We start from the raw sequence: 24,316 nt of genomic DNA on the forward strand, positions 1-24,316 counted from the left end.
ATGATACTTTAATGACAACAAAAAAGTTCATTAAATGGACCGTCAAGACACCCAAGAATTTTCAGGTAGCCCAAGGTGCAGAAATATTTCAGAACTTCTCCTCTACACTTATTATATTTTCATCAGTTACATTTAGAACTAACAGTGTTAAGATGACCCCTTACTCACTGCCAAATCCCATTAATCTTTCCCTTCTCTTCCAATTGCCTATAAAATTTGTTACATGCAATGACACAGCTTGGATTCGCAAGTGAAAAATGATGGCCAGTATTACTTTATTCTTCAGTATCTTAGCAGCAGCAAGTTGTACATAAATAGGTATAAATCCACTTTTTAAAAAACGACGATGCAGTATATTACATTCAAGAGTTTGGGTAAGGTGACTATAGTATCCTCGTCAAAATACTGGTCTGATCTGCACATACGGCAGAATGTGAGGTGAGAATGAGATTGTTGTAGCCAAATATGATGGACTGGACTGTTCCAATTCAGACTGCAGATGCAGGAGGATTTAAATGCTTTTGTTTGTTTAAAAAGTAAAATAAAATAAATTCTCTGCTCATGGAAAACTAGCACTAGCGGAAATAGTACAAAATCAGTGAGTTCTGCATTAGGGCCAAACTACATGGTTTAGCCCTCAGTGTGTGATTTCCCCCCCAGAAACTGCCAATGTGGTGAGTGGCAGAATTCTGATTGGGAACTCGGTTTGCAATGATAGGGGAATTTAGCCATCTCTCCCTCCTGCAATCTATATCAGTTCCTCACACACCTCCCAATATGTAGGTGGGAGGAAGCTCCCATTTCTCAAAGAAAGAAAACATGAACTCAGGGGAAATCTTAATGCTTAAAGTCATTCAACTTGGCTCTTAGTGAAAATTCTGCAGTCTGGTGTTCTCAGCCTTGCCTATGGGCAAGTTTGCAACCTATGTCATTGATAGGTTTCTAGGTCATTGTGTAGTTTTCTTGAATTGACAAATCACATTTCAAACTCCTCAAAGCTTTTTAAAAGAACGCTCCATGCTTTGGGAAGCTCTATACGCCATACAATGAAGATAACCATGTAGTTGCAATATAAAGATGAGTTGTTCATTCTTGGCACCACACAGTAAAGGCCCACGGATTGGTAGTCAACACCCACTTTCTCGTAGATCATCTATAAATACATTTCATAAGTCTGCACACTGTACATGGACAACATATTGTGTTTCCTATAATATTTAAGTCTCTGATGTGCAAATCTGAAGAAGTGATTCTAAGTGTCTTCATGGACAATTCTGTGCCTTTGCAGGACACTGTTGAGTTCCTGAATAACATTTGCTGGAAGCTGCTTATCAGATTCCTGATGGGTTTGGCCAGTCTTGATCTCATTTTTCTTTGGCGACTTGCATTCCTTGTAGGGTCTTTGGGGTAAGTCAAGAACATCTGCCCCCGTGTCATCCAAACAGATGAGGCTCCGGTGTTTTCTCGCACGGGTTCGGGCTTTTTCCTCCTTGCGTTCCAAACACTGAGCTACCAACGTCGCCTTTTGTTTTAAACCTTTCCTGTCTTCGGTTAAGTTGCTTTCAAATTCCAGTTTTGAATTCTGAAGAAAGAGGAGCACAAATTGAAATGCATGCTCAATACACCCCCGAATAATTATCTGTAGCTCATTTAGTTTGAAAGCAATTGTGACCATTGTTTGTGAAGTGGACAAGAATTTTTATATAACTTTCCCTCACAAGCAAGGCTTTCCGCTGCTACCCTGGGATTGCTATATTTCCAAATGTGAAATTCCAGAAAAAGTTGTTGACATTTTTTGGCTGAAGTTGTTGAATAAGCTCTTGGGGGGGGGGTTAAAGCATTAAAAACACACACGCCCTAGTTGCCATACGTTCAGGCCTTCCCAGACATTTTGCTGATTCAGCGAAAATATGCCCGGACGCCATTTTGACATCCCAATTCCAGGACACGTCTGGGAAAACTAGGACATATGGCAGCCCTCCTTCTGAGAGAGACATGGTTTGAGACAACACATAAGACTGATGTTGTCTCCCTCATGGTGCCCTCTCTCTGCAGCTCCCTGTCTCAAGAGGTTTGGTAATCTCTTTTCTGTGTTCCATGGGAATGGAAATCTTTCCTTTTAAAAAATAAACCTTTGATTTTGTTGCTGCTTTATGTACTGAGTTCTTGGCTTCTGTGTTTTTGCTGCTGCTATTGTATTACATTAATTTAATTCCATTTATATTTATTTATTTTACTTTATTAAGTACTGTTTTTTAAAATTCATTCAATTCTAACCCACACTTCATCAGTTGATTAGTTTTAATATTTTGTTGGGAGCCGTACAGAGTGGGTGGGGCAACCCAGTCAGAAGGACAGCATATTAATAATAATAATAATAATAATAATAATAATAATAAATATTATTTCAGGGTGGAGTCCAATACAAGCAAATATGTGTTTTGTTTTGAGAGCTGGATCACATTATGATGGTTTGTAAGCCATTTTATGGAGAGGAGCAACAGGGTATACTTTTTTTAAAAAATAAGCAAATAAATAAGTTCAATACTGAGATGAGCTCCATTTCATGTTACTTCCTATTCTGCCCTACTGAGGCAAAACAGAAAAGGAGGTCATTGTATCGTTAGCATTATGAATTTCTAGAGTGCTTAGAGCCGGGATGTCCCATCAGATGTTGTCTAACTACAATTCCTATCATCCCTGACAATTGCCCCAATGTTGGCTAAGGCTGATGAGAGCTGAAGTACAATATCATTAATCTCAGGGTTGTGGATTCAAGCTCCCTGTTGGGCAAAAGATTCCTGCATTGCAGGAGGTTGGACTAGATGATCCTCACAGTCCCTTCCAACTCCACAATTTTATGATTCTAAGATCATCTGTGGGGTACCAGGATCACCATCTCTGGAGAAAAAAGAAACTACAGTGGTACCTCGGGTTAAGTACTTAATTCGTTCTGGAGGTCTGTTCTTAACCTGAAACTATTCTTAACCTGAAGCACCACTTTAGCTCATGGGGCCTCCTGCTGCTGCTGCGCCACTGGAGCACGATTTCTGTTCTTATTCTGAAGCAAAGTTCTTAACTTTGTGGCCAGTGTGAGAGCCAGTGTGGTGTAATGGTTAAGAGGGGTAGTCTCGCAATCTGGTGAACCGGGTTCGCATCTCCGCTCCTCCACATGCAGCTGCTGGGTGACCTTGGGCTAGTCACACTTCTCTGAAGTCTCTCAGCCGCACTCACCTCACAGAGTGTTTGTTGTGGGGGAGGAAGGGAAAGGAGAATGTGGGCCGTTTTGAGACTCCTGAAGGGGAGTGAAAGGCGGGATATCAAATCCAAAACTCTTAACCTGAAGCACTATTTCTGGGTTAGCAGAGTCTGTAACCTGAAGTGTCTGTAACCTGAAGCGTATGTAACCTGAGGTACCACTGTATAATGTGTGGCCACAGACCCTTCTCCCCAAGGCTTGTAACTTGAGAGACTGAATACATTAAAAATATATATATATTGAGAGAGAAAGGTCTGCTTGAAGATGCCAGAGTGAAAAATTAATTTTGAGAACAGTAGAATTTGAGCCAGATGAGCATCAGGAGATCCTGAGATCCTGAGAGTAAGTGAGAATGGATGTAGTTAAGGAAGAAAAGATATAATTTAGGGTTCATAAAGTGGAAGGACATAAGAACATGGAAGGATTTGTGGAGGGACATGGAGAAAGAAGAAGAGAAAGATAAGAAATCAGAACAATAAAGTCGTTAGAAAGTCAATAGAAAATTATCATCATTAACATCCATTGTATATGGAAAGTTTCTTTTGTATTCCCAAACTGATAACTCAAAAATGAATCATATCCACATAGGCAAACCATCTGTTATGTCCCCATGTGTATATGCAGTGATTTCTAGTCAAGTTGGATGGGTAAGTTAGAGCTATAAATTTTATTTTCTCCCTAGCTCACCTAGGAGCATAACTAAACACTCATACCCAAAAGACACAACGGTACTTCTTGTGGGAGCACACGATTCATCTTGCAAGGCACATATGTTGAAGAGACAAATCCCAACAGACCCTAAATATCTGCTGCTATACGAGGAGGCCTCAGTTGCTATGGTTCCAGCCAATTTCTTCTTCAAGTTGAACAACATTATAATGGAAATATATGGCTGCTAAGTTCCAGATGAGGCTTAATTTACTATTTCAGCTGTTTAGTGCAATTCTAGATATACATTTTTTTAGAACTTCCCTGCTTTTGGGGGGGGGGGGAATAAGCAGTGATATGGCACAGGAAAAGAGTGAAATTATTCTTTGATGGATGCATTAGAGCTCTTGAAGTGCAATAATTTTTCATTTAATTCAAATGGATATTTTGTCCCCTAGATAAGACTTCTATTTAATGAAAAATTAATGTGACAGAAAAAAAATTAGAATTATTTATGAGTGCCAATGCAGTTGCATGAATCTCACAAAATGCACCACAAATCTTTAACATCAACATGTTATTATGACATAAATTCAAATATTTAATATACAGAACTAATTCCATACAAAAGAGAGTGTGTATATTATCCTTTGCCTTCAGTTAATGGATGCCATTTTTTAAACTGTTAAATTTCTTTCTTTAATATAGGCTGAAGTGTGCTATGTTTGTGTAACTGCAAAGGTCTCTGCGTTAGGAATATCTACTGTTCTAATTATCACTGGACTAGAACACCTACAAAAGGTGGAGTAATATAAATGCTAATAACCAGATATATCCAGCAACCCACCTCTGATGTGTTGACTTTGCTTTTGGGCACACTTCTTTCTTGTTGGATTGGTATTAAAGGCAAGCCACCAATTTTTGGATTTTTAGTAACAGATTGCTTTCTTGTCTTCCCATCTGGTGGCCAGATATCACTGTGCTGTGGAAAATTTGTCAAGTCAGAGACATTATTACTGCAAAGTGCAATCTCTTTAGTATACAAAATTAAAGCAGTATATTTATGAACGCACTGGGGTTCTCAAATGTGAAAAAAAGCAATGTGGTGACCTTTGAAGCCCTTCTAAGGCAATTGGTGACCAATGTATGCAGGGACTATTGAGATTAGGCCTGTCAGCACCCCAGCTACAAATTAGACAAGCCCCCAGCAAATCTACGCTCATCGCCAGTCAGAAAAAGGCCGCACTCTCCATATTGCCTTAATGCATTCTCTGTTGTTAGCTTGCACTTGATATAAACAAGACTGCAAAACATCTTTTAAACTGACTCTTGTGGGAAAGTTGTCAGGAGCTGAGGAACATCTAGATCACCCCTGGAAGATGATCTGATATTTGGCAGGCTTTATCTCCTCAGATCATCTAGATCAGCCTTTCTCAACCAGTGGGTCCCCAGATGCTGTTGAACTACAACTCCCATCACCCCTAGCTAGCAAGGCCAGAGCTCTGGGATGCTGGGAGTTGTAGTCCAACAACATCAGGGGACCCACAAGTTGAGGACCGCTGATCTAGATCATACCTAGAATGAGCTGAGGAACATCTAGTTCATCTCTAGAAACCATCTGATATTTGGCAGGCTTCATCCCCTCAGAAGGGGAAACCATGTCTGCAATTCACATCCAATTCTGGAAGACTATTAAGAAGTTACAGACTTAAAAATATGTAAACATCCCCAGCATGAAAACTCCTATATGTATTTGCCAAATTGGGGACTGGGGGGCAGACAGCTTTGCCTGTAAATTCCATTCACCTTTGTAAAAAGGAGTGTGTGTGTGTGTGTGTGTGTGTGTGTGTGTGTGTGTGTAGATAGGTAAAGGTAAAGGATTCCTGGACAGTTAAGTCCAGTCAAAAGTGACTACGGAGTGCAGCACTCATCTCGCTTCTCAGGCTGCGGGAGCTGGCATTTGTCCACAGAGAGCTTTCTGGGTCATGGGGCCAGCATGACTAAACCACTACTGGCACAGAAATGAGAGTGCACAGAAATGCCGTTTACCTTCCCACCGCAGCAGTATCTATTTATCTACTTGCACTGGCATGCTTTCGAACTGCTAGGTTGGCAGGAGCTGGAACAGAGCAATGGGAACTCAACACTGCTGCTGGGATTTGAACTGCTGACCTTCTGATCGACAAGCCAAAGAAGCTCAGATAGATAGACAGATAGATGATGGATGGATGGATGGATGGATGGATGGATGGATGGAGACATTTTCAGATTGCCCATTGACTAATGGGAATGAAACAGATTTTAGGATAGAACAGATAAGATTTGAACCCAAATATTGATTTGAAGCAGAACGGTGCCAAATAGATCTGAAACAGACCAGATTGCTTCCAAAGGTGCTGATTCTTGGGGTTTCTGCGCACCCCTAGGAGTGAGGTGGTGTCGCTCTGTATATCAAAGAGACCATGAAGTGTAATAAATTAGAAATCTCAAATGATGTGAACATCTCCACAGGGTAGCAATAGCAGGCCCTCAAAATAATTCAGTAGTGGGGAGACACACCCCTCCCCCATGACCAAAACGGTGAGAGCAGCCTTGAGATACAGAATGAAATCAGAGAGGTATCTAAAATGAGAAAGGTTTTATTGAGGAAAGATGTCATGTGTAGTTTACAATTTATGTTGATAAGGTAAATTTTTGTTTAATGAGTGTGTGGGTGTGTATGCATACAGACAAATGCATTAATACATACCTAACACATACATTAAAATGCAAAATTATTTTCAAGAACCCAGAGAGTTTTTCTTTTGAATAATGATATAAAAGAACTAATACCTGTGCAATAAAAATGCTGCTTAGCCAATCCAATTGGGAATCCTGTCCATCACAACACAAATGCCTAGAAGACACACATTAATTAGCGTGAATTCAGTTGCAGTGACACAATATACTACACAAGCAATGCCAGTCAGGTTGGCACTATAATTGTTTGCAATACTTCAGAAAAATCTAAGCAATAATGGAGAAGACATGGATCAAATCTGAAGATACATCACTATGCATGCTTAGCGGACAGATTCTGGCATTGGTAGAACTCATAATTTCAGTCTTTTAGTGTCTAGGGAAGAGGCAGTCAGTGTGCTATAGTAAAACAAGTGTTGGTCTTGAATTAGGGGTACCTGGTCTCAAATTCAGGCAAGAATCTCTTTGGGTGAGTCATTCTCCTCATTTAATTAAAAAAATAGCCATACCTTTCCAGATGCAATGAAAAATGGGAAATTGTTTCCGTGCCAATTACTTACCAGTGCTGTTTTTCAGAATACAATGTAAGACCCCAACTGCAAAAAACAGTAAAACAATTAACACATACTTATTGTGTGTGTATATATGGGGGGGGGGGAGAAGAGGTACACATTGGAGTTTAGGTAAAGGTAAAGGGACCCCTGACCATTAGGTCCAGTCGTGGCTGACTCTGGGGTTGCAACGGTCATCTCACTTTATTGGCTGAGGGAGCCGGCGTACAGTTTCCGGGTCATGTGGCCAGCATGACTAAACCGCTTCTGGCGAACCAGAGCAGCACACGGAAATGCCGTTTACCTTCCTGCCAGAGTGGGACCTATTTATCTACTTGCACTTTGAGGTGCTTTCGAACTGCTAGGTGGGCAGGAGCAGGAACCGAGCAACGGGAGCTCAACCTGTCACGGGGATTTGAACCGTCGGCCTTCTGATCAGCAAGTCCTAGGCTCTGTGGTTTGACCCACAGCGCCACCCACGTCCCATTATGAAAGCGAAAGCCCTTCAACTTTGGATACCAAGATGCTGTGGGACCACAATTCTCACCATCCCAGACTATTGGCTAATAATGGGAATTGCAGTCCAGCAACATCTGGGGCAGAGACATAGCTATTTGGGGGGCCTAGTTGGGTCCCCCCATGATGCCTCCAAAAGGGCTCCATTGAGGATCCTGGCCTCTGTGTGTGTGTGTACACATATGCGCATGGGGAGGGTGCCAAACTGGGTCTTTGAGTCAGGTGAAATAAACCCTAGTTCTGCCCTGAGGTTGACAAAGACTGCAGCATAAGCCATGGGTTGTATCAAACATTGCGGCCCTTCTCCCCTGTAGCCTGCTTAAAAATGCTTCTTCGCAGGGTCGGGATGACCTACTGAATATTTTGGACACTGTGTAATGGGGCAGTGGGACTGCATGTTTCAGGCAACAAACCCAAGTGGATCATTGGTGGGCCCTGATTCCAGTGGTGCAAAATGCTGATCAATACCACTTCAGGGCAAGGTCCCTCAGAAAAGAATTTTCAGGCATTTTTTTGAGGATTTCTGTGCTGTCTGGCCCCATCCTATTGAATGTACTCTACTCAATGTATTTTAGAGGAATGATCTCACACAACATATACAAAACAACAACAAATGGGGAATCTGTATTTGCGTATCTGCTCTTACTGCTCATGAATGGAAGGGTTTTTGGAAAGATTAGTGATGGGGGACAGTGGAAGACAGGGGCGCATTTTCACTGTATTCATTAGATAGGTGCTACCTTAAGTTAAAAAGGTAAAGGACTCCTGGACGGTTAAGTCCAGTCAAAGGCGATTATGGGGTTGAGGTGTGCATCTTGCTTTCAGGCTAAGGGAGCCAGCATTTGTCCACAGACAGCTTTCTGGGTCATGTGGCCAGCATGACTGGTGCAACGGGACACCAGGACATAAGTCAGAGTGCACAGAAATGCTGTTTAACTTCCCGCCACAGTGATACCTATTTATCTACTTGCACTGGTGTGCTTTTGAACTGCTAGGTTGACAGGAGCTGGGACCGAGCAACAGGAGCTCACCCCATTGCGAGGATTCGAACCGCCGACCTTCTGATCGGCAAGCCCAAGAGGCTTAGTGGTTTAGACCACAGCACCACCCACATCCCAGCACATGCACAGAAGTATGCACCCAGTTCTGGCCAGTATTTATCCCAAGTATGTGGCCTACAGAAAGTTAGCAAAGGGTGATTGTCATCCCTGGGCCAACTATCCTTTAGTCACTCCCAGTTTAAGTTTTTCATCCAGTGCTTTGAAATTTCGTTGAGTTATATGTAATAAACCAATAAAGACAAAATAAGCTACCATTTGCCAGCCTGAGGGAAATTATGGTCAAACTGTGGTTTGGTGCTAACTAAGGTTAGCGGGTGGCGCTGTGGGTAAAACCTCAGTGCCTAGGACTTGCCAATCACATGGTCGGTGGTTCGAATCCCTGCGGCGGGGTGCGCTCCCGTCGTTCGGTCCCAGCGCCTGCCAACCTAGCAGTTCGAAAGCACCTTCGGGTGCAAGTAGATAAATAGGGACCACTTACCAGCGGGAAGGTAAACGGCGTTCCATGTGCTGCGCTGGCTCACCAGATGCAGCTTGTCACGCTCGCCACGTGACCCGGAAGTGTCTGCGGAGAGCGCTGGCTCCTGGCCTATAGAGTGAGATGAGCGCACAACCCTAGAGTCTGGCAAGACTGGCCCTTACGGGCAGGTGTACCTTTACCTTTTAAGGTTAGTAAAGGGACGCGGGTGGCGCTGTGTGTTAAACCACAAAGCCTAAGACTTGCCGAGCAGAAGGTCAGCGGTTCGAATCCCTGCGACGGGGTGAGCTCCCGTTGTTCGGTCCCTGCTCCTGCCAACCTAGCAGTTCGAAAGCACGTCAAAGTGCAAGCAGATAAATAGGTATCGCTTTGGCAGGAAGGTAAACAGCATTTCCGTGTGCTGCTCTGGTTCGCCAGAGGCGGCTTAGTCATGCTGGCCACATGACCCGGAAGCTGTACGCTGGCTCCCTCAGCCAATAAAGCGAGATGAGCGCCACAACCCCAGAGTCATCCACGACTGGACCTAATGGCCAGGGGTCCCTTTACCTTTACCTAAGGTTAGTAAAAATGCCAGTGCTGAGGTAACAATAGCTGAAGTAGTGGCGATTGTGCAGTACTGTGCCTGCACCGAGTCAAAGTTGTACCTCAGGGAAGGCAAATGTTTCTTCTCTGGATCTGAGCTTGACACCGAGATGATCAAATTAGTGTGTTTTACTGCCTCCCACATTGAATATCTGCCTATCACTAGAATTCAGGTCAGAGGATCGGAGACAATTTAAGCACATAACCAATACAACCCACAAGAGACAGCACGCTGAGATAGAAAAGGGTGGTCAATAATGCAATTTCTTAGCACAGAAGCATTAGGACCACTTGGGTAAAAGAGCAACTAATATTATGGGGATGCAATTTAAGAGCAGGACAAAACGATGGATATAGATTAGCTTCCTTGTTTTCGTTGGTTGTTAAAAGTTTTGTGTTCCTGTCTTGTCAATAATGCAGCATGCCTGGCTAGAAAGAAACCAACACAGCCTTTTCTTTCATCTTCTTTTCTTACTTTGTTGGGGGCTTCAGTTTCTTCTTCACTCCAAGATACAGTTTCAGTGATTTGACCGGCAGCACTTTCTCAGGCTTGCTGCTCTGTTGAGATCAGAAATGTCTAAATCAATGGAATGGAAATGTACTAACTGGAACGCTGGAAAATAAATATATATCACACACACACACACACACACACACACACACAAACATATATATATCGCCCATTATCAGCTTTTCTTCTGGCTATCCCTTCTTGCCATTTCATTACAGGCCAATTTATTCCAAATCATTCTCCCTTTCAATTAGCATGTAAATGGAAAGCATTCATCCCTGGGGTGCATTTAAGACGTAATGCAGAAAACTGGTTAATTTTACTTATTTGACTATGCTGTTTATAGAAAGTAACGACCAAAGATAGGGGGGGTGGAATACAAAAGGAAAGAAGTGGAAACTCTTAAAATATGAAGAATACCACAGTCCTACCTCAGCTCCCAAACGCCTTGGGAGTCGAACGTTCTAGTTCCCAAACCATTGAAAACCAGAAGTGAGTGTTCCCGTTTTCAAATGTTCTCCGATTTGAGTGCCACACTTCCGTTTTGAGTGTTACGCTGAGGTCTGTCTTTTTTTGCTATTTATTTTGTGTTTCTGTTTTTGTGGTGTTTTTTTTTGCTTCAGTGACTGTGTGGAACCCATTTTAGTTACTGATTGACTGATTGTGTGACTGCAGTACATTGTTGATTGCGTTCATTTTATGGATCACTGGTTTCCTTAGATAGTAAAATTCATGTTAAACTGCTGTTTTAGGGGTTGTTTTTAAAAGTCTGGAACGGATTAATCCATTTTGCATTACTTTCAATGGGAAAGCTGCTTTGGTTTTGGAACGCTTTGGTTTTGGAACAGACTTCCAGAACGGATTATGTTTGAGAACCAAGGTACCACTGTACTGGGAAAATACCGTTAGAAAAGGAGAAGAGACCTTCTAAGGATATGACAAGCTAAATCCCCACCATAAATCATTACACATCTCTCTTTTGGGGGATGGATCCACCAGGAATCCAGAAAAGCTGAACCCAGTTTCATGGGTGCCCCTCTACATCCTCTTAACTTCCTCAGGCTCAAGATGGCACACATGTACAGTAGCATCCCATGACTTTCAGGCAAATTCATCTCACTGCTGAGCTCTCTCTTTTCCTTCGTATTTTGTGGCTAATGGGCCTTGCAATGTTTCAAAAATAATTTTTAATCCAATTCTGCCACAGTAATAAAAGCAGCCATTCATGCAAAAGAAATGTACTTATTAATCTAGGTATGCACAAGTGAATAAGTTTTTAAATGATAGCTTAGCAGTGTAATATAACATTTTCAGGCAATTGATTGGTAATATTGCACATAATGAAATAAACATATCTGTGCTGACATCATCTGATTTAGAGGACTTGCACTGGCATGTTTGAAAAAAGGCATTAATTACAGGGTAAATAAAGAAGGGGAGGGGAAAGGCAACAGAAGGGGAAACATGGGGCAAAATTGGAAATGGGGTAGGGAATTTTTTTGCTGGAGCATTTTAGACACGCTTCTTGTCAATTAATGGTATGTAATATACCATATTTTTCGCTCTATAGGATGCACTTTTCCCCCTCCAAAAACGAAGGGGAAATGTGTGTGTGCATCCTATGGAGTGAATGCAGGCTTTCGCTGAAGTCTGGAGAGCAAGAGGGGTTATCCGCAAGCCTTTGGAGCGTGGCAGGAGTTAATGCAGCTCTGTCTTGCAGGCCCTGCGGAAAGATGTCAGGTTCTGCAGGGCCCTTGTCTCTTGTGACAGAGTGTTCCACCAGATTGGAGCCGCAGCCGAAAAAGCCCTGGCTCTGGTTGAGGCCAGCCTAACCTCTCTGTGGCCTGGGACCTTCAGGATGTTTTTATTTGCAGACCGTAGGTTCCTCTGTGGGACATACCAGGAGAGGCGGTCCCGTAGGTAGTGCCAAATAATTCTTTCTTGCAAAGAATTTGGTAGTGACACCAGACAAAAAAAGGTTGCCCAGGATTGAGATCGCTCACCTGTTCTATCAAGTTCAGAACAGACTACTCACTTATCCTGACATCACTACTATACAACAGTAATGTTGATCAAGAGCACAGAATTATAAAGCAGACTCAACATAAGGACAATGGGGTAAGTTAAAGGAGAGGTGGAGTAGTTAGACACAAGTTCTTTGCAACGTTTTGTCCTGAAAATAAATGATTCAGACATTATATCAAGGGAATATTTTATGCTTCTACTTTTTTTAAAAAAAAATGTTTCCATTCTTTTATAACAAATAATATGCCTTTCTGCTTTTCTTTTTCTTATGTACACATCACCACGAGAAGTGAAATGTTAAGGGGAAAGTTATGAACGGGAGCAATTTAATGGTATGAAATGCAAAGTTTAAGGCAACTTATTAAATCAACCCAGTGATAAACACTTGCCAAGTGCTAATTAAGACTTCAGTCATGCCCAGTTACATGTGCACAAGTTTTAAAGGTGCCAATTTGTACTCACAAATGTGCCAGTTTTAGATTGTAGCCCTAAATAATTAGACATCTTTTTTAAAACACAGCAGCCGTGCCAATTAAAGGACAGTTTAAGGTTTTTAGAAAAAAAAATATCTATGCTTAATACCATCATAATATTAACACATACTTTACTGGTCAGCTAAAAAGAAAAAAAGTTCCATTTTTCCTTAGGAAACACAGAAGCTGAGAAAGGAATTTCACTTTCTCCCTTAACATTTTATGAAAGGACCATCAATCAAGATGTTCTGATGAAACATTGCTAACCAATTAATTAAAACACTTGAGAAAGCCAAGATAATACTAATTGTATAACTCTATACATATCTACTAAGAAGTGGGCCCTTTCGAGTTCAATGGCACTTACTCTCAAGTAGGTGTGTTTAGGATTTCAGCCGTAAATATGTTAATCATCCTCTTGAACAATGGAATGTATAAGGATAAAAAAAATGTGATTAGCTAGTAAAAGCAGGCCATAGACCATGTTTAAATACTTTGGAGTCTGCCTTGCCAAGTCAACAGAGCATCCTTAATGCACTCTGATTTGAAGACCAAGCCTAACTTCTAATTTCAGCTCTTGTTTCAACATTAACTATGGGAACCCTGGATTGGTGAGCACCCCATTCCAGGTTCTGACTCATAATTTATGGGAGCCGGTGTTCAATTCACACAATGGAACAGTTGTCCATTCAGGCAACATGTGGTGTTAACTGAAGCCACATTAACAGCCAAAAAAACATGGTGACCATGTTCACATCTCCTTTTCTGAGAAGGAAGACACAGGCCTGGTTTACCATATTTTTTGCTCTATAGGTAAAGGTAAAGGTACCCCTGCCCGTACGGGCCAGTCGTGTCCGACTCTAGGGTTGTGCGCCCATCTCACTTAAGATGCTGGGGGCCAGCGCTGTCCAGAGACACTTCCGGGTCACATGGCCAGCATGATGAAGCTGCTCTGGTGAGCCGGCACCAGCGCACCACACGGAAACGCCATTTACCTTCCCGCTAGAAAGCGGTACCTATTTATCTACTTGCACTTTTTTTAAGGGGTGCTTTCGAACTGCTAGGTGGGCAGGAGCTGGGACCAAAGACAGGAGCTCACCCTATCGTGGGGATTCGAACCGCCGACCATGTGATCGGCAAGCCCTAGGCGCTGAGGTTTTACCCACAGTGCCACCCACATCCCTTTTTGCTCTATAAGACTCACTTTTTCCCTCCTAAAAAGTAAGGGGAAATGTATGTGCATCTTATGGAGCGAATGTAGGCTGAGCAGCTATCCCAGAAGCCAGAACAGCAAGAGGGATTGCTGCTTTCACTGCGCAGCGATCCCTCTTGCTGTTCTGGATTCTGAGATTCAGAATATTTTTTTCTTGTTTTCCTCCTGCAAAAACTAGGTGTTTCTTGTGGTCTGGTGCGTCTTATAGAGCGAAAAATACGGTATGTTAGACAGTTGGAAGCTTGTCCAAACCAAGCACCCATCACAATCGGAGCATGTCTGGTTCCGCCATGGCTTCTGCTTGGCCCTGAAAGGTACCAGTCTTAAGTCCATTAAATGGCATGAACAATGTGTGGATATGAAAGATAAGGTACTTGTGCTTCCCTTCTGGATTTCAAGATTCCCTATCACAAAAACATCCCATCTTCAAAGAAGAGCAGATCTCTAAAGAAAATTTGTCCTTAGAGCCTGTTATTTTACAGCCTTGAACTTCCCCCCTCCTACATTATCCAAAGCACTCTTTCCCAATCTTGACGTTCCTTCTGCTATCGTTTTTCCTCTTCACCATCACAATTTACTCAGATTAGGTCCTCTCGCCTGTCTCATGCTTTCGCTTGGACAGACTCACTGATGGTGAGAATACAGAGAGAAGGGAACAAAATAATTTTTCCTTGCCATATGATTCTTTTTTTACACAGACTACCCAAGCTCCACAAATCAGTGAGGTGCCTATTAAAAGTGTTGGCAACACATTCGACATTCACTCAAGTGTGTTTGAATTAAATGTTACATTAATCTTCACTCTTGTGCAAAGCAGAATAAATTCCTTTTGAAACTCTGACTTTCTTTCTTTTTTTTGTTATACTGTATTGTATTGGCAAAACCCAAAATGTTTTCCAACTTTTCACGTCGGCAAGCAGAACAAAAAGCGTCTAATGTCAGTTGTCAAACCCAACGTGAAAAGAAGGATTTTAAGCATAATTGCTCGTGATTTAAAAGGACTCAGTGCAGGCATTTATACCTTCATATCCTTGTAAAGGAAAAGATTTCCTTCCCGCAAAACAAAATAACGCTCCTGAAACTTATTTCCAGACAGTAATTTGGATGGTTCCTCTTTGTATTTCAGATAGCTGGCTTTTACGGTGCCTTCTGCCTTCTTTTCTGTCAAGATGATAAAAAGAGCACAGTATTTTATTTTATTTTTAAATAAACACTCTGCAGAGTACCGAATTTCATAAATCCTTAACATTAATCTCCACAAACAGAATACAGAAAAAAATAAAGATCCTTTGACTGCCTCAATTTATTTTAAACACGGTTGCCCTTGGCAGACAGAAGGCTTATGCACAGTTTGATTACTTTAACTATGGTTACGTATTACACCCTGAATACTGGATTTAAAGTATTGGCCAACAAATCAGGATGCGAAACCCATTTTCATTCAACCGGAGTTAACTGTTCTGCCTGGATCAAGTGAACAAAGGTGAAGATAATTTCCTCTTCAGAACATGAAATGAGAAGCAGGTGTCTTCTTATACCTTACATAACTTTTAAAGGAAAGTGACGCATTCATTTTTCAAACAAAAGGCATGGATTAGTTTGACAAGTTAAACCATGGTTTTGCTGGATGCTTGGAATCTTAACCAGGGTAAGGCAACAAATGGTCATCAGCAGGGTTAAGGTAAAGGGACCTCTGACCATTAGGTCCAGTCATGACCGACTCTGGGGTTGCGGCGCTCATCTCGCTTTATTGGCCGAGGGAGCCGGCGTACAGCTTCTGGGTCATGTGGCCAGAATGACTAAGCCGCTTCTGGTGAGCCAGAGCAGCGCACGGAAATGCCGTTTACCTTCCCGCCGGAGCGGTACCTATTTATCTACTTGCACTTTGACGTGCTTTCGAACTGCTAGGTTGGCAGGAGCAGGGACTGAGCAACGGGAGCTCACCCCATCACGGGGATTCGAACCGCTGAGCTTTTGATCGGCAAGTCCTAGGCTCTGTGGTTTAACCCACAGCACCACCCACTACAGCTAATGACCAATATCTGAAAACATCAGACCACTTTGCAATAGAAGGTCTAAAGGGAGGAGGCCTTTACAATGAGGTCTACAGGAAATGGGAGGGGTGTTGGAAGGTTTGGCAAAATCCAGGGGGCGGACCATTTGGTGAGGACAATTGCACTGTTCCCACCCGCTATTCCCAGCGATTGGGAATTCTCGGTAGTGGGCCTTCTGGGTAATGGCACCCACCCTATGGAACGCCCTTCCATCAGATGTCAAGGAAATAAAAAACTGTCTGACTTTTAGAAGACATCTGAAGGCAACCCTGTTTAGGGATGTTTTTAATGTTTGATGTTTTTAAAATTCTGTTGGGAGCTGCCCAGAGTGGCTAGAGAAACCCAGCCAGATAGGCGGGGTATAAATACATCATCATCATTCAGAAGAATGGTGAAGGTAGAACTTAACCGGCAGAGTTAGCAGCCATTAATAGCCTTGCCCTCCATGAATGTGTCTAATTCTCTTTTTAAACCTTCCAACATTTCATTTTTGAAGTTTCCAAACCTCTCGTTTTCATCAGCCCCTGACTGAAGGAATATAAATATGTCTATGTTAGATGGGAACCAGAATGAATTGGGGGGGGGGGATGTGTTGAATGAGAAGGGTGAAGTGACCTTCAAGGGTACACCCCCACCGAGTTCACTTCTTTGAGATTGGGAGTAGCCTCCCTTTCTGGATTATAACCAGTTGCTGTATTTGGAGTTGGGGAGAAAATTTTCCCCTCAAGTAAATTAACCAAACTGGAGTTTTTTGCCTGCCTCATGACAACTGTCACAGCTTTGGAGGGTAAGGCATTGGGTGATGCCTTAGTCGTGTTTGGAGGGGAAGCTGTAAGCCTCTGCCTGCACCTTCAAGGAAACGGGGTCTTCTGTTAAAGAGATCTTGGAGGAGCTGCTACTGTCTGAATGACCAGACAGGGGCTAGGGCCACAACTTTCTTCCAAAAGGTCAACCAAGTATGGTAGCACCTATTTGATGTACAGTGGTACCTCGGGTTACATACGCTTCAGGTTACAGACTCTGCTAACCCAGAAATAGTGCTTCAGGATGAGAACAGAAATCGTGCTCCGGCGGCGTAGCAGCAGCAGGAGGCCCCATTAGCTAAAGTGGTGCTTCAGGTTAAGAACAGTTTCAGGTTAAGAAAGGACCTCCGGAACGAATTAAGTACTTAACTTGAGGTACCACTGTACAGTCGTACCTTAGAAGTCGAACGGAATCCGTTCCGGAAGTCCATTCAACTTTCAAAACGTTCAAAAACCAAATCACGAATTCTGATTGGCTGCAGTAAGCTCTTGCAGCCAGTCGGAAGCCACGGAAGCCCCGTCAGATGTTCGGGTTCCAAAAGAATGTTCGCAAACCAGAACAATCACTTCCAGGTTTGCGGCGTTTGGGAGCCAAAACATCCAAGTTCCAGGGCATTCAGGATCCAAGGTACTGTATGTCATAGGACATCCTCAACATTGGTTCAACCTCTGGGCAGGCTGGTTTATATAAGTTACACCCAGGGCTTCTTTGTCAGGGGGAACTCACCAGAAGTCAGTTCCGGCACCTCTCAGGTGGGTAACATTGCCATTTTAAGTGAATGAGGGAGGTGTTCATCGGTAGTTTCAGCACCTCTCTTTCTAGAAAAACAGCACTGGTTATTTCCAATGCCTAAGCCAAAACTCCTTATATCCGCAATCAATAAAGCTGTCGCCTAATTTGAACCAAAGGATTGTTGCCAATAGCAGCCATTCAACTGCACTGCACAGAGTGGGGTGGAAGGATCACATCGTCTGGGCACGCAGTTCCCTTGGTTTATTTTATTCCAATAACATTTGGCTCCTTCCAAGACTGAGACTTATTTTCCTGCTGCCTATGATAGCAAGATAAGGGGCTGCTCTCTATTTTTCAAAAGAAACCTTCTGTAAGCACACTGCAGTTAATCTATCAGTCTTGGGAAATTATAGGGCAAGGTGATGGCTGCACTCCAATGGCCCCATACGACACTTATCTCACAGAAACCTCTTTGAAACTTGAAAGCTCAGCCAAGATTAACATATGAAAGTCTTTGTTGGGAAGTGACATGGAACATGACATTCTTTTTTTAAAAATGAATTTCTCTCATACATACCGTTGTATAGCTTCATTGTGTCTGCTGTCAGAAACTTCTTTACGACAAGATATGCACTGCTGGGGTTAGGCAAAGAACTCCAATGGAGAATTTGCTCTAGAACATTCTCAGTATAATGCAAAGGTCGTTCTGGGAGGGGAGAGGGGCAGAAAAAAGCCATAACTAAATAAGATTAAATTCTTATTTCCATTTACCATAGCTTCCGTTGTGGATGTTGCTATATCACAGAAGTCAAATTACGTATTCTGGCCAACACAACTATGTCAACACAACTCTTACATCTGTCTATACATTGCACCTGAGCTATTTGTACAGAAAATATACAGCCCTCTTCTCTGTTTAAATCAGAGGTCAGCAAGGTCTATCTTGCCTGGGCCAGATCGGTCCCATGGAGATTCAGCATGAAGTACATTCACTCCTGTCTTCATAGATTACGTAGACCAGCTGTGATAGAGAGAATCACACAGCTACAATGTTGACTTAATAGAGGAAGGGGCATAGGAACTATATCCTAAAAATCAGGTGTTGACATAAGGGTTGCAGAAAGAAAGAAGGGGGCCATAATATTGCAATAATGTCTCCTTTGCTACTTGCTCCCCCTCCTAAAAATCACTTTTATTTCTTAGATGTGAGGACACGTATGCATGCAGCTGCCCATGTAATCGAGGACCAGACCTGAAGATGGGATCCTGTTCTACATGCAAAGCCTGCCTGAGTAATTAAGAGGCCTTATTAGAATCAAGTGTTGAGACTACACAGACTCTTCTCTTCAGGCCTTCTCTCTGTGTGCATGGACAGTGGGGAAGGACAGTGGATAACTCACTCGCTGGACCATCACCTTGTCGTGGTGAGAGGTCTTGCACATTCCTATGACCTTTGTGAGCAAAGCCACAGGGAGTCTCGTACTCCCAGCAGGGTCACCCAAGGTGGTAAGGTCAAAGGGGAAGAACTAGACAAACAATGATCCAAGAAGTCCTCAACGGCAGAAGAGGTGGAGGATAATAAGTGGTATGTTGCAATGGCTGTGAAGGTGGATGAAGGCTGCATCAGATAATAATCTACCGGTTTTGGTGATACTCATGTCATCGGAATAGAGTCTTACTGTGAAGACTGCGCGTTGGTCAGTGTGCACTGATCTCCACACATAAAACAAATTCATGCACAGGTGTCTTTGCCTTTACCAAAGGTGTCATGGGCTTTGAAGGCACTCGAACTCTGGACAAAAGGGAGAAATGTGCAAAGAGGAAGGCATGCTTGGCAAACCCTCACCATTTTCAACTCCTGCCTAGAAACCTATGTCCCCACTGTGGAAGGACATATGGATCCAGAATTGGCCTCCACAGTCACCTACAGACTCACCGTTAAAGCCATGTTTATGGAAGACGATCTTACTTGGCTACAAGAGATCGCCAAAGAAGATGACAGTGGATGAGGAGGAGGAGTTGGGGTGCCATCTCCTTTTGGTGCCCCCAATAACATTGGGACCCCTCCCAGTGTTCAAAAGTAGCAGAGAAGGCCAAGCATGGAGCTGAGCATGGCACAGCATCAATGGCTGGTTCCTTCTTCTCCTCCTGTTGCCACAGAGGGATAGGAGCAGCCCCTGGTGGGTGGCAACAGCAGCAGCAGGAGCCATGGCCATTAAAGTCATGGTGCCACCACATTCGGCTCCACCTCAAGCTCCTCTGACATCATGACGTCTCATGTGTGACATCACATGCTGCATGACATCATCGCCCGTCCCACCCCAGCAATTCTCCTTTGGAAGCCAGCATGAGGAGGAGTCGCTGGACACAGTCAGGGAATTGTGTGAGCTAAAACACCACAATAGGCCTTGTGACAATGGCTTGGTTCAAATGCCATGCTATGCCAAGCCATGGCTTGGCATAAATATGGAAAGAGATTGCAGCCGCTCCCTGGTCATTCTGCTGCTACTCTGAGCTAAGCCATGGTTTGGTTTAATATGTTGTCTGATCCTGGGCAAATCACGACAAATCAGACAAATCACGAACTGCAAACCATAGGACAAATCTTGGTTACAGTCGTACCTTGGTTGTCAAATGCCTTGGTACTCGTCCATTTTGGTTCCTGAAAGCTGCAAACCCGGAAGTGAGTGTTCCGGTTTGCAAATCTTCTTTGGAAGCCGAACATCTGATGCGGTCTCCCCAGCTTCCAAATGAGTGCAGGAAGCTCCTGCAGCCAATCGGAAGCTGTGTCTTGGTTTTCAAATGTTTTCAGAAGTTGTACAGACTTTCAGAATGGATTCCGTTTGACAACCAAAGAGACCAGACCAATCCACGAGACCAGGTTGGGACAACATGCTAAGCCAAGTCATGCCTTAACTCAGCACAGAGCTCCAACCAGAAAGGAGCAAAGCAGTTGGGATTTTCTTTCCATGAGCCCTCACACTGTGCTAAACCATGCTCTGGCTTAGCATGAAATGTGAACCAGGCTACATCCCAGTCTTGAGCTGGGATGCCACCAAACATGGAAATTCTCCAGCGAGTTCTTCAGTGTTTACAGGTCTGTACAACATGAAACACACACTCCCTTGTTGGCAGGACAGAAAACTGATTATAGAATGAATTGTTGCATGTTTACACAGTAAAAGATTCTGAAAAATTATAGCAGTTTTTGGAAGGGGAGGTACTGCCTTAGGAGGAGTAAAAAAAAAGTTAAATAAAGGGTTTTGTTTAACCCTTACAGCAGCTGTCTTCCAAAACCAGTTAAACCTAATGGCAATTAACTCTCACACAAATATAACATCTTATCTTCAGTTCCACCTTAAAGCAGAAGCTTCAGTAGAAAAAAGCAGCAAAACAAGACACATCCACTAAGAATGTGTGTGCTCCCAGAGCAAACACCTACTGCTTTATTTATAGTTGCGTTGAAGACCATCTGTCATAATGGATTATATGGTACATAAATCATCCTATTGAAATGCATTAGTTATTTTACTGGCAACACACCTCATTTGCAAACTATCCATCATATAGAAATTACTGCAGAAAAAAATAAAAATAAATTATATACTAGAGATCCCATTTTTATAGCAATCCCTCTGTATAAGACCAGATAATTTTGCCAATTATTTCTGCTGGTATATATGTAAATAATTCAGTTTATCTTTAATATTTCAGTTCCAATATTTCAGACATCTAAGCTGTCAAACTTACATATACCATTATTCTGCTCCCAAGGTCATTATGTGTCTTCCGGTAAACAGCAAGAGAGCTATTTGTTCCAATCCAACAATAAATATCAGACAGAAATTGCTTTCTTGAAAATGTAAGGTTTTAATATACTTCTCTTCCCAGAATTTGGTTTCAGCCAGTTAAACAAATTCTAATTTGAAATGAGATTTTTTTTCTTTTTTCTGTTTTTAATATTTAACTCCCCACAGAGCTGAATTGCACCTGAAGGTAGTTTTGCTTGGTCCAAGATCCTACTGAGATGCATCAAGGTGGTATCACTTCAGAATGCAGATAGAGGAATGCTGAGGTCCAGGATTACATGTATACGGTGGGGTTTTTTGGACCTCAGCATTCCTCTACCTGCATTCTGAAGTGATACCCTTAAGTAGCCCCTGAAAAAAAAAAGCACTGCATCATAGAAGTCATAAAGAAGTCAAGATGATATGGCCAAGGTAGCCCTCAGCACTGTGCACCCTTAATACAGCTCTGGGCAATCCAATTAGAGTTAATATTTGCATTTATTAAAAAAAAAATTAAAACAAACTACCACAGCCTAGACAGCATCTTAAAAAGTAGAGACATCACTTTGCCAACAAAGGTCCGTATAGTTAAAGCTATGGTTTTCCCAGTAGTGATGTATGGAAGTGAGAGCTGGACCATAAAGAAGGCTGATCACCGAAGAATTGATGCTTTTGAATTATGGTGCTGGAGGAGACTCTTGAGAGTCCCAGGGACTGCAAGAAGATCAAACCTATCCATTCTTAAGCAAATCAGCCCTGAGTGCTCACTGGAAGGACAGATCGTGAAGCTGAGGCTCCAATACTTTGGCCACCTCATGAGAAGAGAAGACTCCCTGGAAAAGACCCTGATGTTGGGAAAGATGGAGGGCACAAGGAGAAGGGGGCGACAGAGGACGAGATGGTTGGATAGTGTCCTCAAAGCTACCAGCATGAGTTTGACCAAACTGTGGGAGGTAGCGGAAGACAGGAGTGCCTGGCATGCTCTGGACCATGGGGTCACGAAGAGTCGGACACGACTAAACGAGTAAACAACAACAATACCACAGCCTTTTATACAATGAAAACATCACAGAACGAATAAATACAGATATACAAAGACAACACCAAAATAGGGAAGTCACAAACCTAGCTCTTCACTTTCAATCACTTCAAATGTAGCCCACATATCATCTTTATGGGGTGTGATGTTTTTTATTCCCAATATGTCATTTGTCAGTTCTTCTGCTTCCATTATTGGCGATACCTGCATGGAAGACCACAAATAGTCTTGAAATCATTAAAATAAGCCCTAAGACTGTAAATTGTGCTGGAGGTTTATGCTCTCAGTCACAGGACAAAGACCTGCCCAACTTCTACAACAAGGGCAACTGCAAAAGAATGTTGATACATTTATCAATTTTTTTACCCAATTCATCATTAACTGGGTAACAAAATATTGGAAAGGACTCATATTGTTTTAGAAAAACAGAGAGGGGGTTCTGATAGTATTCTTACCATAGCATTCTTACTTAATTAAACATTTCTCAATGTCTAGAAGAAAAATTCTATCATAGGATTTCTGCTCATTTACTGCTTACTGTATTTCTCCAGGCTTTTAAAAGCAATTTCCCTCCTTTATTCTATATGCTTAAAGAATAACGGAAAGCGACAATATTTCATTTGATATAAATAAATGGTTGAATTTTTGTTTTTTTTTAAAAAAAATCCTGGTTGTATGGCTTGGGGAAATGACATTTGGTTCACCATATGAGAACAAACATAGCTTTTGCTATGTGTGCATTTCCACGCATAGAGCACACTAAAGTCATAAAGTAATACATTTATTATTATTATTATTATTATTATTATTATTATTATTATTATTAAAAACACCTCTGTGTTGGGGTTTGAGAGCAACACCCTTGGCAGTCCTTGGCAGAAAAAGGGTGCCACCCCGAGTTGAAAGAGTATAGAAAAATAAATGATCCAAACCCGTATAATAATGCTGCAGTCCGGCTCCTTTCTTTCCACATAAACTTCAATAAGCATGTCTCCTGCCTGGGAAACCTAGAATAGTAGGTAAAAATGGAAATGTTAAAGAGATAATCCAGACTCAACTTTTCCTCTTGCATGCAAATCTGAGGGGGGCACAGGGTATTCCCATACAACCAAACTCCACACCAGTGTTCAAAACTCCTATTGTTCTAGGTGTGCTTTGCGATGGAGAGTTTCATTCACGCAAGCAGTTTCTGAGCTCTGGGTGCAGTATTGCGTCTAAGATTTCAGATTAAAACTGCAGAGTGGAAGGAAAGATGGACCTATTTCTGCCTTCCCACTTCCAGCTACTCTCTGAAGACTGGAGAAGAGACCCTCTTAAGAATATTAGGGGGTGGGCAGGGGAAGGACTAGGCCATGTGAAAAATGAACATAATATTTTAGCTGCAGTTCATTCATTTTCAGCTTTGTATTGCGAGCCCATGGGCTAACACATCCCCCAGCCCAGAAGAAGGAGACAGAACACAATGATGTGTGGGGTAAATTAGGCCACAACTTTATTGATTTCAGTTGTAGGAAACCTTGGCTTAGGCACTAGAGGGCATCCCTCACATCCCCTTTTAGGTCTGAGGATGTGCAGGATGTGAGGATGTGGGGGACACTGCAAAATGTGAGACTTACACAGCATGCCCCCCTCCCACTTCACCGATGCTGGGAGTTTGACCTTACGGCACCACTCAGGGCCAGTGACTCCCACAATCACCCTTTAACGGGCCTTGCAAATGCCGCCGCATGGGGCTGCATAATAATGCTACCCCCCCCCCCATTCCAAAGATAGACTATAGGATACCACCCAAGCCCTAAAATTGCCACCCGAGACCGTGAATGAGGGGACGTTTGGCAGGAGCATG

The 24,316-nt window shown here is 42.6% G+C and overlaps 1 protein-coding gene across 3 annotated transcripts in view; it reads right to left on the minus strand.

The window, feature by feature from the left end:
• Positions 1-251: 251 nt before the first annotated feature.
• Positions 252-24,316, minus strand: part of ARAP2 (ArfGAP with RhoGAP domain, ankyrin repeat and PH domain 2) — a 132,648-nt gene continuing 108,583 nt past the window's right edge. For 2 of the 3 annotated variants that reach the window (XM_083754818.1, XM_083754819.1), the window contains 9 exons: positions 23,403-23,477; positions 22,557-22,674; positions 18,221-18,349; positions 15,075-15,214; positions 10,307-10,389; positions 7,207-7,242; positions 6,740-6,803; positions 4,755-4,889; positions 252-1,582 (listed from right to left, as the gene is read on the minus strand). In XM_083754818.1, coding sequence (XP_083610944.1) covers positions 1,253-1,582; positions 4,755-4,889; positions 6,740-6,803; positions 7,207-7,242; positions 10,307-10,389; positions 15,075-15,214; positions 18,221-18,349; positions 22,557-22,674; positions 23,403-23,477 — 1,110 coding nt within the window. In that variant the 3' untranslated portion in view covers positions 252-1,252. The remainder of the gene's footprint in view (positions 1,583-4,754; positions 4,890-6,739; positions 6,804-7,206; positions 7,243-10,306; positions 10,390-15,074; positions 15,215-18,220; positions 18,350-22,556; positions 22,675-23,402; positions 23,478-24,316) is intronic. The other variant, XM_083754820.1, reaches the window with a different exon arrangement.

The sequence above is a fragment of the Podarcis gaigeae genome, assembly GCF_964106915.1.
Source record: "Podarcis gaigeae genome assembly, chromosome: 9".
Taxonomy (NCBI): Eukaryota; Metazoa; Chordata; class Lepidosauria; order Squamata; family Lacertidae; genus Podarcis; species Podarcis gaigeae.